Consider the following 13,930-nt stretch of genomic DNA (forward strand, 5'->3'; position numbering starts at 1 on the left):
AGTCATGGAGCACTGCAGCTCTGTTAATAAATAGGGACAGAGAAATCACACTGCTTCAAGGTCCAATCCTGCACCAGTGCCCAAAATAGCATTGCTCGAGCACTTAGCAAAAGATTTAAGACCAGATATTTTACTAACTTTCGGAATAGAAAGAAAGGCTGTATGTCACAGGGGAATGCTGGCCATCCCACTGATATTCCTCCGCATGTCCCGCCCCCCCCACTGTTCCTCAGATGTTCTTGTCAACTGCTGGAAATGGCCAACCTTGATTATCACTACAAAAGGTTCCGCACCGCACCCCTCCCCCCGCTCTCCTGCTGGTAATATCTCACCTTACCTGATCACTCTCGTTACAGTGTGTATGGTAACACCCACTGTTTCATGTTCTCTGTGCATATAAATCTCCCCACTGTATTTTCCACTGAATGCATCCGATGAAGTGAGCTGTAGCCCACGAAAGTTTATGCTCAAATAAATTTGTTAGTCTCTAAGGTGCCACAAGTCCTCCTGTTCTTCTTCCCACTGATATAAGGTTCCCATTAATTTCTAGCCCTGGCAGGTGGAAGTTAAAACCATGTTCTGATCAGCATCTTACTTTTTTTCCCCTCCACATGAATTCCAACATGATTTTAGCAGCTAGAAATTAAATTAGAGTGAGAAATGACTGTATTATACTCTTTGAAAGCAGAAATGTCATGCTTCCAGATGGTGTGAAGCACGCATTTCTAAATTCAGCTGTTCCTGAGACATCAGCCACTAAAATCATGTCAAGATGGAAGTGGGCGACCTGGAAGTAACTGGAATGAGGTGATTTTTAAGCGTGTGTTTTGGCCAAGATATTATTTTTTTCCGTTTCTGTTGTTTCTCTTTTGGCTGTCCTGGATTGGTAACCAGAAAGGAATAATGCTGATCCTTGCAGAAGGAAGAGCCATGGCTTCTCTCTCACACCATGATTTTCTCCTTCTTGTTTCTTTAAAACAAAAAGCCCACTGTCTAGAGCAGTGTGATGACACCACAAGCAGAACAGTGACAAGGTCGAGCTGTGTTTGTCATACGATCGAACAGATTACCCTTCTGAAACTTTATATTGTCATATCTCAGCCTCAAGGAAATGCACATATATCGAGACAAACAACAGTGAGAAGAACCATGTTATGTTCTCATTACAATAAAATCTACTTAGATCCACTTTTAAAACAGTACATAAAATCTCCCTTGCAGTTCCCATCACTGAATGAACAGGACTAAAAATATCAAACCAACCAACCCACGCTTGTTTCTCTCCCTGCTCAGCCCTTAGCATAGTGCCACGCTCAGCGGTATTTTGTTAGAGATTTTCTTTCAGAACTTTCAGGGGACGGGGACCTTGCCATCTTGAGGAAACTTGCAGTTCTTAGAATGAGGCCTCCTCCCAGCATGGAAGAGATGGGACATGGAGACATCTCGGTGTGATGAGTGTGAGAGGCAGTCCCCACCTCCTAAGGCTCTGAGTGCAAGAGGCCTGAAGACAACTTCCTTCGAAGTCTAGGACATGGGAAACAGTGAGAGCAAGCAGTATGGAGACAGGCCTCTCCTAATGTGGGATGAGGCATTCTGGGGTGAGAGGCTAGAAGCCAGCCCCTCTTTGAGTTTGAGACCCTTGGGACATGGAATATGGCGACAGCTGCCTTGAATGTGGAACAGAGTTCCAAAGAGAGCCCTATCATTGATTTTCCTGGAGGACTCTCCCACAGCAAGTGGGATGAGAGCTATTGGTTGGAGTCTGCCTCTACAGATGGCCTCCACTCCCGTGGTGAAACAGTTGAAAGAGAATATCCATAGCTGGTGGCTGCAAAGGTTCACTGGGACCTGTTTGCTTAGGGCTCTGTATCTCAGCCTCACGGCCACCTCATGGTACCCAGCCCATCAACATGACTCTTCTGTGACAACATCAAACCACAAGGGACATCCTGGTTGGGAAATCATTCTGAGGAAGAGATAAGAAGAAATATAAACATAAAATCACATGTGAAATCAGGAGAAAGAGACAGCTTGGGCGGGTGGGCCTGCACAACAGAATGAATGGCATTAGCTTCACCAGAGTGTGCTGAATGCACCTGCTGCCAAGGGGGCAGCATGCATCTCCACATTAAGCTGCAGGGCCCCCCATTCTCTCACACACATTAACTAAGCACAGAGGGAGGGTATTGATCATACTACCCAAGTTGCGGGATGTATCCCACTAAGTGGACATGAGGGGACATTCAACACCCTGACCTACCAAAGCCTTTGAACAGATTCAGGGACCCCACAAACCAGACTGAAGCAGGAATTTGCTCCTCCCCACTAACCAGTCTGAGGAGGGGCGCATTGGGCACATGCATGCACTCACAGATGCAGAGCAGTTCATCTCCACATAGACACACCTTTCCAAAACCATTCCTCTTCGGGCTGTTACACAAGCATTCACCACTAAATGCATCCCAGCCCACAAAATGCATACCCCACCCCACATCTAGCATGGTTGCCATGGATATGGCCCGCAATTCCTCTATGCCCCAGATGTCTCATCCCTACCATGTTCCCCCGACCCTGATAACTTCCCCTTCTCATCGCTCCATCCTGATCCTCCTATGCCCCTAAACTTCCCTCCTCACCTACTCCATCTGATCCGCCTAGGCCCAAATATAACCTCCCCTCCACAGTCACTCCACTCTGACTGCTCTATTCCAGATAACCTCCCCTCCCTGCCTCACCCACTCCAGGATGATTGGCTCAATGCAAAGATCACAACTCCTGCCTCTCCCCACCACGAACACCTAAAATTCACCATAGCTGCCTCACCCTCAGGATCTCCTAAATCTACATGTACCACTTCTGGCAAGGCCCCTCACACTCTACCCCTTGCCTGGGGTTCCTCCACCAAGACCCTAAACTCCATCTCTTGCCTGGTGATCCCCCAGACCCTAGATAGCATCCCCTGCCTGGTGTTCCCCGCTCATCCCATTTGGATCAGGAGTGCCAGACATGGCCTCACTGTTTTCTTGGGCTCCTTTTTCCTTTTCTTCTCCGAGGCATTGAGGTAAGCCTGCTCCCTGGTCCTGTACGAAGGGCCGCGGCTCAGCTCCCTCTCGCTGTATGGAGGCAGGGTGTCTTCTCCTTCCTCTGGCTTTGGCGGCTGCTGCTGCTGCTGCTGCCCTGCTTTGTAGGTGGACGGCGGTGACCAGGCATAATACGTTCCCCCTCGCTGGCTGGGCTGCGAGCTCAGCTTCGAGGGCGTCTCACTGCGTTCACCACTCTCCTCATAGCTCCGGGATTTCCTCTCTAGGACGCTGCTGAGGTAGGAGTGGTCATACTTCTGACTCCCTCCAGGCGTCCGGCTCACCAGCCTGGGCAGGTGCTTCTCATCGTGGGCCCGTCTCCTGGGCGGGCTGTATGACCAGCCCCTATCCGAGTCTGTCAGCGGCTCGCGGTTCCCCCTGCGCTTGCCATAGTACTCCTCCGAGGAGCTGTCCTGGTGCTGCACCACCCCGCCACGTCCCCCTCGCGACTCCGACCTCTCGAAACGCCGGGGCTCCTGGCCGCCATCTGTCCGGCGGGTGCGCTGGCTGTAGGACTCTGCAAAGGCCGCCAGCTCGTCCATGGAGACGGCCGGCACGCCCACAGAGAAGTTCTTCCTCGACAGCATTTCTGATTTCGATCTCTGCTGGCTGCAGGACAGAGGAGGGCAGAATTGTGAGATACAGTGTGTGCCTCCCATTGGAGCTGGGAGGAGGAAGCAAGGGCTACTCCCAAGCACTGAAGACTGTTGGCACACATATGCCCTGATGGGGAAACCGAGAAGCAGCCTGCCATATTGCCGTCACCAGCAAGCTTTGAGTGAACATTGTGCATTGTACCAACAGACCCTCTGGGGAGGGGAATCCCTGCTATTGCCTTTAAGGGACTGAGCTACACTTCCTACAGGCTGCTCCACCAGAGACACTAGGGTGAGAGTCCCAGGGGATGAAGGTGTGGATTAGTGTGCTCTAAGGAGTGGAGTGCCATTCCCTTGGGCCAGCACTGCAGACCGCATTGCACAGAGAGACTGGAGTGTGGTTCCTGCTAGAGTGCACTGTATCTCTTACTGCATCAGAGAGACTGGGGTGCAATTTCCAGGAGTCCCGCTGCACACAGGGGAGGGGTTTGGGTTTCTTGGCCTTATAAATGACTATCAAATATTTCACACTATCAGACATGGAATGGGAGAGGGGTCTGGCTTTGCCTGAGTGGATGGGCTAGGGAGAACTGTGGGAATCAGATCAATTCTATTTTTGTCCAAGGCAGGCCCCGTTTCCATCTTCCCCCATTCTGTATCCCCTCTGCTCTGTCAGCTGGGAACAGATCATCAGGGAAGTGAGGACGGCTGTGACCTTTCTTCCTCCACTATTCCCTGGCCAGGTACAGCTGTCTCCTGAGCACTGCACTCACCTATGCCTAAAGCTGTCCCTCTCCTCCCTGTAATCAGAAATCGCCTGTGTCCTTGATGCACCACCTCCGCTAATCACCCCTGCCCAGTACTCCGCATCGCCATCCAGGTCCCCCGCAGGAGGCAGGGGTTTCCTTCGCACCTGCCGGTAAGGCTGACGGAAGTTCGAGTCCTCGTGCAGGGAGCTGAGTTCAGAGATGGTGTTGTTATCTGCCAAGACACGGGAGAGAAACAGACACTGCAGAGGAGATGTGTGTGTGAGAAGGGACAGTGAGACCATGGTGGGACTAGTTCTGATACATTCAGACAGAAGCCAAACCCCCCTCCATTAAAAATAATCAGAAACAGAATCCAAACCCATTCTCAGAATGCTGGCCTGGGCTCCTCCCACCCCGGGACTCCCTGTGAATTTTAGATCTCAATTCACAACACATTTGGAGAATGCTTCTGGTCCAATTTCAGCCTTATCTGGGTGTTCTGTTTTGTATACATAGGCACATATGCACCTCCCCTGGTGTCAAACTGGCTGGCCGTGGGTTTGGCCTGACTAGCCAAGCTAAAACAAGATCAACCCCCACAAAAAACGATCTGCACGCTCCCTGCCATTTCTCGTCTGTTGAATCGCTGTCAGTTACTACCCCGTCAAGCACAATGACATCTGGATTCCAGACGTTCCAATCTGGAGAGAGTCTTTTTATAGTAGGTCTGGTGGGTGTAAATGGCAATGCGCTCCATGATGACTGTTTTAGAACTACATGTAATTTGTTAGTTTCTCCTAATCAGTACAGAGCTATGATTAATGCCATTCCCTAAACCTTTATCGTCATTGATTGAGGGAGCTCATGCATCTGTGACTGCCAGGATCTAAAGGCATCTCTATACAGACACCTACTCGGTGGACCTATTGGATGCACAGGCTAATGATAACGGGCACAAGTTTTTTTGGAAAATGATCTGTATCCACCACATATGAATGTCAAGACCCCTCACTGGGTTGGATGAGTCAGTCACTAGGCTACCTCAGGCATTTGATCTCTCTTGTCTTCTTTACCAGCAATGTTTTTAGGTCTGTTCGTTTGTTTATTTTTAAGTGTGCTGGCAGAAGGCATCAGCAGCCAAGCCTGTGAACCCTGGCTTGGTGGGTAGAGCCCAGCAAAACAATGAAGGGGGGGGGGGCAGATGAGGGAGGGGCCAGATAATCCACAGATTATGAGGTACAAGGAATGAAAAAACAGGGATGGGTGTGCAGGTTTTAGGGTCAAAATGAGGAATCCTCATGGGGCCATGGAGAAGAGAACCCTGCATAGCCCTCACCACTTCAAGAAGGAATCCTAGAAGTCAGTGGAGGCCACTCAGAGGAACTCTGCCTTGATGTTTGCCAGCCCCACAGACTGATATCCTCTGTACATGGAACAGGTACAGTACACAGAGCAGCACTGCAAGCTTCTTCCCCCATTCACACACACTGCCCCACCCATGTGCCTCAACCCCCTGACCTGGACAGATCATCACTAGGCACCTGATTCTGCCATCCTTAATCATAGGCTAAGGGTCAAGTTTAAAAAGATGAGGTTTTAAAGTTTGGAAATGTAGAGTTAAAGGTCCACAAATAATCTTAATTCATCAGCCTCTGTCCTCTACCTATCCACAACCAGCCTCTTCACCCCCAGTCAGTATACTGCCATGCCATGATACCTCTTCCACACTGCCTGTGTGAACTCTGTCCCGCACCCACTAGACTGTAAACACCTCTGTAAATACTACAACGGGCCTCTGACCCATCCCCTATTGCCCAGTGTCACAAACCTTCCTCCACTGTAACTGCTCACACACTGACAGCTAGAATCCCTGACATCTCTTCTCCTGGTAAATGAAAGAAACAACCGTATTGTTTCAGATCTACCATTTCACTGAGGTGGCCAGTACAAACTACCTCTCCGTCCCCCAAAGCATATTGAGGCTGTTATACTAATAACATAACATATACCTTAAGAGACTTATTGCAGACCCACATTTCCTCCTAAAAGTATACAGACACCACACTGCCTCATACACCCACAGTTACACCATAGCTATATGACAGAGAAGGCAGGAATGTGGGCCTAGATTTTCAAACATGGATGTCAAAACTTAGGGTCCTAATTCCTTATTTACATTCCTACATAAACAGGGCTGATTTTTAAAAGTGTTGAACATCCAACAGCTCCTACTGACGTTGAAAATCATGCCACATATTTTGGTGCCTATTTATGTTCTAAGCCTAACTCTAGGCATCATACATTCTTGAAGAGCTAGGCCATAGGGTCTCAGTTCAATTTGTTTGTGGAACCATCACTATGAATTTCCAGACTATTAATCATAGAATCATAGGACTGGAAGGGACCTCGAGAGGTCATCTAGTTCAGGCCTCTCTGGGAAGGGTCAAACAATGTCTGTTTCTCACATCGCTCTCGCATCCTCCTCGCTGGGTCAAATTGTGCCAGTTCTTTCTCGACGTAGTACAACACCTTCATGGAGTCCCTCTCCTTGTCAGCCTGGATCCTGTACCCCTTGCGCACTGCTGGGAGAAGAAAACATTCAGAGGATGGCACTTTCAAACCAAGAAGTGGCTTTTGGTCTACACAACTTCTGTAGCTAGTTGAGCCCACATCCTCAGGCAGGTGGCCTACAATTCCCACAGCCTGTGGATTGGTCATTTTGTCGTTGCTTCAGGTGAAATTCAAGAGCAGCATGATATGAGGTTGAACAGCTACGTTGTTTATAAAGTTTGCAGCAATAGCAAAATGGGTTTGGAAGAGACCACTACATACAACAAAAATACACTGATGTAGTGTCATTGTGACAGGGTGAATCTACCCCACCCAGGGACTGGCAAAGGGTAAAGTAATACCCTTGTCAACCTCAGGAGAACACCCCCCATTTCAAACCCTCAGGAAAGGATTTGTCAGGGCAGCAATGGGGTGAGAGGGGGCACGGCAGAGTGGAGTCCTGCTATGCCTGGCCCTCTACTAGCACAGGGGCCAGTGGCATACGCTCCTGAGCAGCACTATCTTGCACTGAAGCCAGGTGGCTGAGAATCAGGGAGCTGCAACTGGCCTGCTGCACTCTCCCACTCCCCTGCTCTACCTGAGCTCTGCTCAGAGGTGGTGAAGAGTATATTCCATGGGGTATTGGAAATTCCAGGGAATACAGAGGGAAGCCCATGAAGTGTCTTCAGATTTAAGACCTTTAAGTGCCTTAAAAGTAAACAATAAGATTCTGACGTTTACACTGAATGTACTGGTGAACCAATGGCAGAATCTTAAAAGAGATCCCATCTGTTCTGTTGGGTACCTGCAAAACTGCAGGCTGCTGCATTCTGTACAGACCGTATTTTATACAAAATGTAGGGCTCAGTCATAACTAGTAAGTTACCTCACCTGCAAGGGGAGCGCTATGCCCCTTCGTGGCATATGGCATACTTCCCCACCTGTGTGCCTGGACAGCTCCAATCTTTTGCTTCCTCCCTGCTTTTTATATGTGCCTGGAGCCACAGGGACCGTAATTATGAGAGGCTCTTGCATAGGGTACATTGTGTGGAAGGCTCTTTGTGCATTTCCTCTCCCGACCCTATATGCCCACAAAAGGGCCTATGCCAGTGTGGCCCATACTTTGCAAATAGAGAATTACAGTACGCAGGTCTTTGAAGAAACTAAAGCATTTACAAGAGATCGTTAAGCAAAGGTCCCAGTCTTGTGCTATTCCAGAACTGGTCTGGCTGCAAAATGTGAATAACAATCTGACACCCAAACTCACCCCACAAGGAGAAAGGGGCTCAGGGAAACAAGAAAAGAAATCTGGCTGGGAACTCTTAAATCATCTAGAACTTGAAACCAACCAATCCATTTTGTTTGGATTTAATATGCTTGCTCATATTCGTGCATGCACCAGACATTGCTTGCACACTTATCTGATACTGTGGTTTTCAATAACGTTGGCTGGTGTTTTGTTCTGGAAGAGTCTCTCAAAGATTTATTCCTGACACGGTAGTGACTAACATGTAGATTCCACGTTACGTTGCATGATGTGCACTGCTTGGACTATAATGGCTTGTCTACACAGGACATTACTACGCAGCAAGCCAGGTTGTGAATCTACAGCGCACAAGCTTGCCATGCAGTAGCCTGCCAGATGGATATGGCTACAGCACGTGAAAGTCCTGCAGTGCAGCTTAGCATATTGCTGCTTGAAGATTTTCACTGCACTGTAGCCGTGTCCACATGGCAAGTTACTATGTGGCAGGCTGGTGCACTGCAGATTTATACCCTGGCTTGCTGCATAGTAACTTGCCATGTAGACAAGTCCTGAGTCACCTTCTGTCCTAAACTGCTGTGCAATGCTGCTGTGCTCCACTCCAAAAATGGCTGCATTTCAACTGTGGCTAAATCAATTCCTGTAATTAGTTTGTGAAGTACTTTGGTGTGAAAGGTTTCAGAGTAACAGCCGTGTTAGTCTGTATTCGCAAAAAGAAAAGGAGTACTTGTGGCACCTTAGAGACTAACCAATTTATTTGAGCATGAGCTTTCGTGAGCTACAGCTCACTTCACGAAAGCTCATGCTCAAATAAATTGGTTAGTCTCTAAGGTGCCACAAGTATTCCTTTTCTTTTTGGTGTGAAAGTGCTTTATTGTATGTTACTGTATATTTGTAAGGTAAATAACCCTATTAAACTATGACCTTGTGTATGTGTACTTAGTAAAGACAATTAGATGCGTAAGACATAGTGTGGTGCTATTAGAATAGTGTCTGCAGTTTGTGTACCTTAAAAAAACACCCTTCAATAGCTCAGCTGATGGAAGTCTAGAATTTTGTTCTTCCATTGTGCGTTGTTATTGCTACAAATATGTGCATATAAGCCTTACAAATGTGCAGAACACACAGAGGTACTATTCCTACCCTACAAAGCTTACTACATTATATCTCTATAAGTGAATTTTGTGCCAGTGAAAGGTGCTGGATTGACAAATCTGGAAACTAAATTCTTCCACTGCACTAACAGAGCAAGCACAGCAGTGCGCACTTTCCCGCTCTGCCTTGCCAGTGTGCCTGAACTAGCCTGGACACTGCCAACAAAAGTGCCAATCTATGGATTTTTTTTCTGACATATCTACTCAGTAGTGCTGGAACTAAGGGTGCTGGGGATGCTGCTGCACCCCTGGCTTGCAGCAGTAATAACAAATACCAAATACATAGTTTCCATCATCAGCAACCCTACTATAAAAATTGTTCCAGCACCCCGGTATCTACTAGGAATTGGATTAACCCCCTGTGATGCTGGCAGGCCAGATGCCACCTCTTGCCCAGGCTACAGGCATTAGCTCAGAACTGACAACCTCGTAGCTGGAGACTAGACCAGGTCACCCGTATGTTAGTTTTGCTCCAAATAGGTATTAGTCTTATAGGAAGATATTTAGTGTTTAGACTCTATGAAATGCTTATATGTTGCTGTGTGCATTAATCTCATTGATAATAGCTGTATCCCATAGGTGATATTTACATGTTTGCTCTGTAACTATAGAAGTGTTTGCTCTGAAACTGCAAGCCCCCAGAGTCAGGAGAGAAACATTACCAAGTGTGAAATACTAGTTTGCCAGAGGGGGTGTTATTAACAGAAGGCCCACAGACACCAGACAAATCACTGTGGGACATCAGAGGACAAAAGATTTTGTTGATTACCCCCCACCCCACCCCACCCCACCCATGAAGAGGAGACATGCACGTGGATCATCTTGAACTCTGCGGGAAGGGAATAAAAATCCTTGACAGGAAGAAACTGCATCTGTTGGCTGTTTGAACTCTGAAGGACCAGAGATTCTAAACTGCAGCCAGAGATCCCCAGGGGTTGCCCCTTGGGTTTGCCCTGAAAGATACTTCAGGCAGGCCCAGATCACTACAACTCTGTCACTCTTAGGATTTAGGTGGTAACTCATTGGTGTGTATATGTTTGCTTGCTTTAACCTGTAAAAAAACTCTCTTATTCCTTTGTTCTAGTTAATAAACCTTTTGATAGTTTATTAGAGGATTGACTACAGGCATTGTCTTTGGTGTAGGATCTAGAGTACCAATTAATCTGATGTAAGTGACTGGTCTCATGGGACTGGAAGCAACCTGAATGTGGTGTGACTTTTGGTATAAGTGACCACTTATCACTAAGTCCAGTTTGTCTGGGTGGCAAGATAGACTGGAGAGTCTAAGGGGATTGTCTGTGACTCCATGGTAAGACTGTTAGAGTGATCCAGGAGTTCACATTTGTTACGAGTTTGGTGCACTTATAGAACTTGCCACCAGTTTGGGTTGTCTGCCCTCACGGAACCACTCACAGTTGTGAGCTGCTCCAGACAGCATGACACCCCCCACCTTGTCTTACACTGAACAACCATCAAGTGGGAATGACTTTGAGTCCATAGCAACCTTTTTGAAATTTGAACCGGTGATTTATAGGCTCCATCTCACATTCCAGTCCCTTGAGCCATTATTCATTTTGAGGTTGTGCCAAATATCTATGTGGGTTACATCTATAGCTCCTGGAACTGATAGAAAATTAGTTAGGCTTAATATTTCATGCTTGGCTTGCTATTGCTGCTGTATATCAGGAAAACTAATTTTCTGGCTAATTCTGGAAGCATCTAGAAACTAATATTGGCATTATGGCTGTTAAGACGATCATGGGAAGTGCATGGAAAATATTTTCTATTACAGGTGAAGCCTAGTGTCTGTGGTTTGACTTATCAGATCTTATTACAACAATGCAAAATGCTCCCCTTACTGAAACTTTTTATTATGCCTCTGTATGGTCCCAAAATAATAGTAGTTCATACTCGCACTCTTCATCTGAAGATTGCCATGCCCTTTTTAACAGTGGAGTAAATATTTTTATTCCTGTTTTACAGATAGGGAAACTAAGGCACAGAGAAGTTAAGTAACTTGTCCAAGATCACATGCCAAATCAGTGGAAACAGAGCCCTTCCTAATCGTTACACTGTACTCCATCCTCATGAACTGCTGATGTGTTCTTAGGTGTTAACTGTGTCCCATGGGGCACTGCTTTTTGAGCCTTCTAGAAGACCAGGTCCACAGTGGCAGCAGAACCATGCTGGCTACAAGTTTAGACTGTGTTCATAAAGATCTTGCAGTGTTTCCCTCACCAGAATGGAGAAGGATTGCTTTTTCTGAGCACTGTGCTTGCAAATGAAATGACTGCCCATCTTCCCTCCCCCATCCCAAACATCTCACACACCATGAGGTCTGTAATATACCTCTTTGGACAAAAAAATCCTTGACTTCATTGGTCAGGAAAACCATGCTAGAGCCTCACTAGTAACAAGTGAGTTTAAAATGGACATATTGCCTTAAAAATTACAAATACCAACAGAACAGCTGAAAGTCTATTTATTGTTTACTTGCCTGTCAAGCCTTGAGTTTAGGGATCTGTTCTCCCTACTCAGAATGACAAACTGGGGATCCTGACTTTGGTTCTATTCCTGGCTCTGTCACTGGCTCACTGTGTGATACTGGGTAAGTCACTTAGTCTCTCTAGGCCTCAGCTTTCTCATCTATAAAACGGGGATAAACATATTAACTCACCTTGCAGGGATCTCATGATTAATGTTTTCTAAACATCTAAGCTGTTTGCGACAGGGACCGTCTTTTTGTCCTCAGTTTGTACAGCACCTAGCACACTGGAGTCCTGGACTATGACTGGGGCTATGGTAATATAAATAATAAAGCTTTTTAAGATCCTCAACTGTCTTTTTATTATTTTAAAAGTGAAAAGTCTATATAAACTGGAGTCTTGGCAAGTAAAGAGCCTTTCCATTCAGCTTTAAATTGTACCTGAGTCATACATTTTAATTTACATTTGTATTGTGCTAATGAGCTGGGATCTCAAGAGCATATCCCTATTTCTTTTGAAGCACCTGGAACAAGGCCTGAAACCAGGTGCTCTGGCACAGTGACCGGCCATGAAATTTTTGAAAGCACGCATTGACTTCTTGGGGGGACGCTATGCTCCCGAACTATTCAACAATCCCCTGATGTGCCCAAGTCCACAGCCTACGTCCAGTGCTTCGTTCTGTGCAGTGACATTTTACAAAAAAATAATATTAAGCACTGGGCTGGAGTCCAACATGTTCTGAAGATGATTTTTTCATTGGATATGTTTCTGCTTTGGGTCAATGGCTGATTTATTTCCTATTTCTAAACACTCTGTTCCAGATCTTTCCTTTGATGATGAAAGTTTGTTCCACCAGCTCATTAGTTCACCCATTCTGATTTCAGTGGAAGAGCAAAGAAATATACAGATTGTTGAAGCTGAACATAAGAATGGGTCTGACCTATGGTCCATATCGTCCATTCCCAGCTTCTGTCAGTCAGAGATTTAGGGACACCCAGAGCATAGGGTTGTGTCCCTGACCATCTTGGCTAATAGCCATCGATGGACCTAACCTCCATGAACCTATATAATTCTTTTTTGAACCCAGTTATACCTTTGGCCTTCACAACATCCCCTGGCAACAAGTTCCACACATTGACTGTGCATTGCGTGAAGAAGCACTTCCTTATGTTTGTTTTAAACCTACTGCCTATTAATTTCATTGGGTGACTCCTGGTTCTTGTATTACGTGAAGGGGTCAATAGCACTTTCGTATTCACTTTCTCCACACCAGTCATGATTTTATACACTTCTGTATCCCCCCCTGGGTTGTCTCTTTTTTAAGCTGAACAGTCAGTCTTTTAAAACTCTTTTCGTATAGCAGCTGTTCCATACTCCTAAAAATTTGTGTTGCCCTTCTTTGCATCTTTTCCAGTTCTAATATATCTTTTTCAAAATGGGGTGACCCGACCTGCATGCTGTATTCAGTGTGGCTGTACGATGGATTTATATAGTGGCATTATGATATTTTCTGTCTTATTATCTATCACTTTCCTAATGGTTCCTAACATCCTGTTAGCTTTTTCGCTGCCGCTGCACATTGAGCAGATGTTTTCAGAGAACTACCCACGATGACTCTAAGATCTTTCTTGAGTGGTAACAGTTAACTTGTATAGTTGGGATTATATATTCCAATGTGCATTACCTTGCATTTATCAACATTGAATTTCATCTGCCATTTTCTTGCCGAGTCACCCAATTTTGTGAGATTCCCTTTGTAACTCTTTGAGTCAACTTTGGTCTTAACTAGCTTGAGTAATTTTGTATCATCCGTAACCTATGCACCCTGTTCACCCATTTTTCCAGACCATTTATGAATATGTTTAATAGCATTGGTCCCAGTACAGATCATTGCAGGACCTTGCTATCTACGTTTCTCCATTGTGAAAATTGACCATTTATTCCTATCGTTTGCTTCATATCTTTCAACCAGTTAATGATCCATGAGAGCATTTATCTTATTTCTGACTGATTACTTTGCTTAAGAACTTTTGGTGAGGGACCATGTCACA

At 46.1% G+C, this 13,930-nt stretch overlaps 1 protein-coding gene across 9 annotated transcripts in view; it reads right to left on the reverse strand.

The window, feature by feature from the left end:
* Positions 1-316: 316 nt before the first annotated feature.
* ILDR2 (immunoglobulin like domain containing receptor 2) overlaps positions 317-13,930 on the reverse strand; it is a 51,682-nt gene continuing 38,068 nt past the window's right edge. For 3 of the 9 annotated variants that reach the window (XM_074972113.1, XM_074972139.1, XM_074972090.1), the window contains 4 exons: positions 6,891-7,007; positions 4,450-4,657; positions 3,017-3,689; positions 317-1,966 (listed from right to left, as the gene is read on the reverse strand). In XM_074972113.1, the coding sequence (XP_074828214.1) occupies positions 1,931-1,966; positions 3,017-3,689; positions 4,450-4,657; positions 6,891-7,007 (1,034 nt within the window). In that variant the 3' untranslated portion in view covers positions 317-1,930. Of the gene's footprint in view, positions 1,967-2,962; positions 3,690-4,449; positions 4,658-6,890; positions 7,008-13,930 lie in introns of those variants that run through there. The other 6 variants (XM_074972120.1, XM_074972096.1, XM_074972103.1 and 3 more) reach the window with 4 other exon arrangements.

The sequence above is a fragment of the Natator depressus genome, chromosome 1 (assembly GCF_965152275.1).
Source record: "Natator depressus isolate rNatDep1 chromosome 1, rNatDep2.hap1, whole genome shotgun sequence".
Taxonomy (NCBI): domain Eukaryota; kingdom Metazoa; phylum Chordata; order Testudines; family Cheloniidae; genus Natator; species Natator depressus.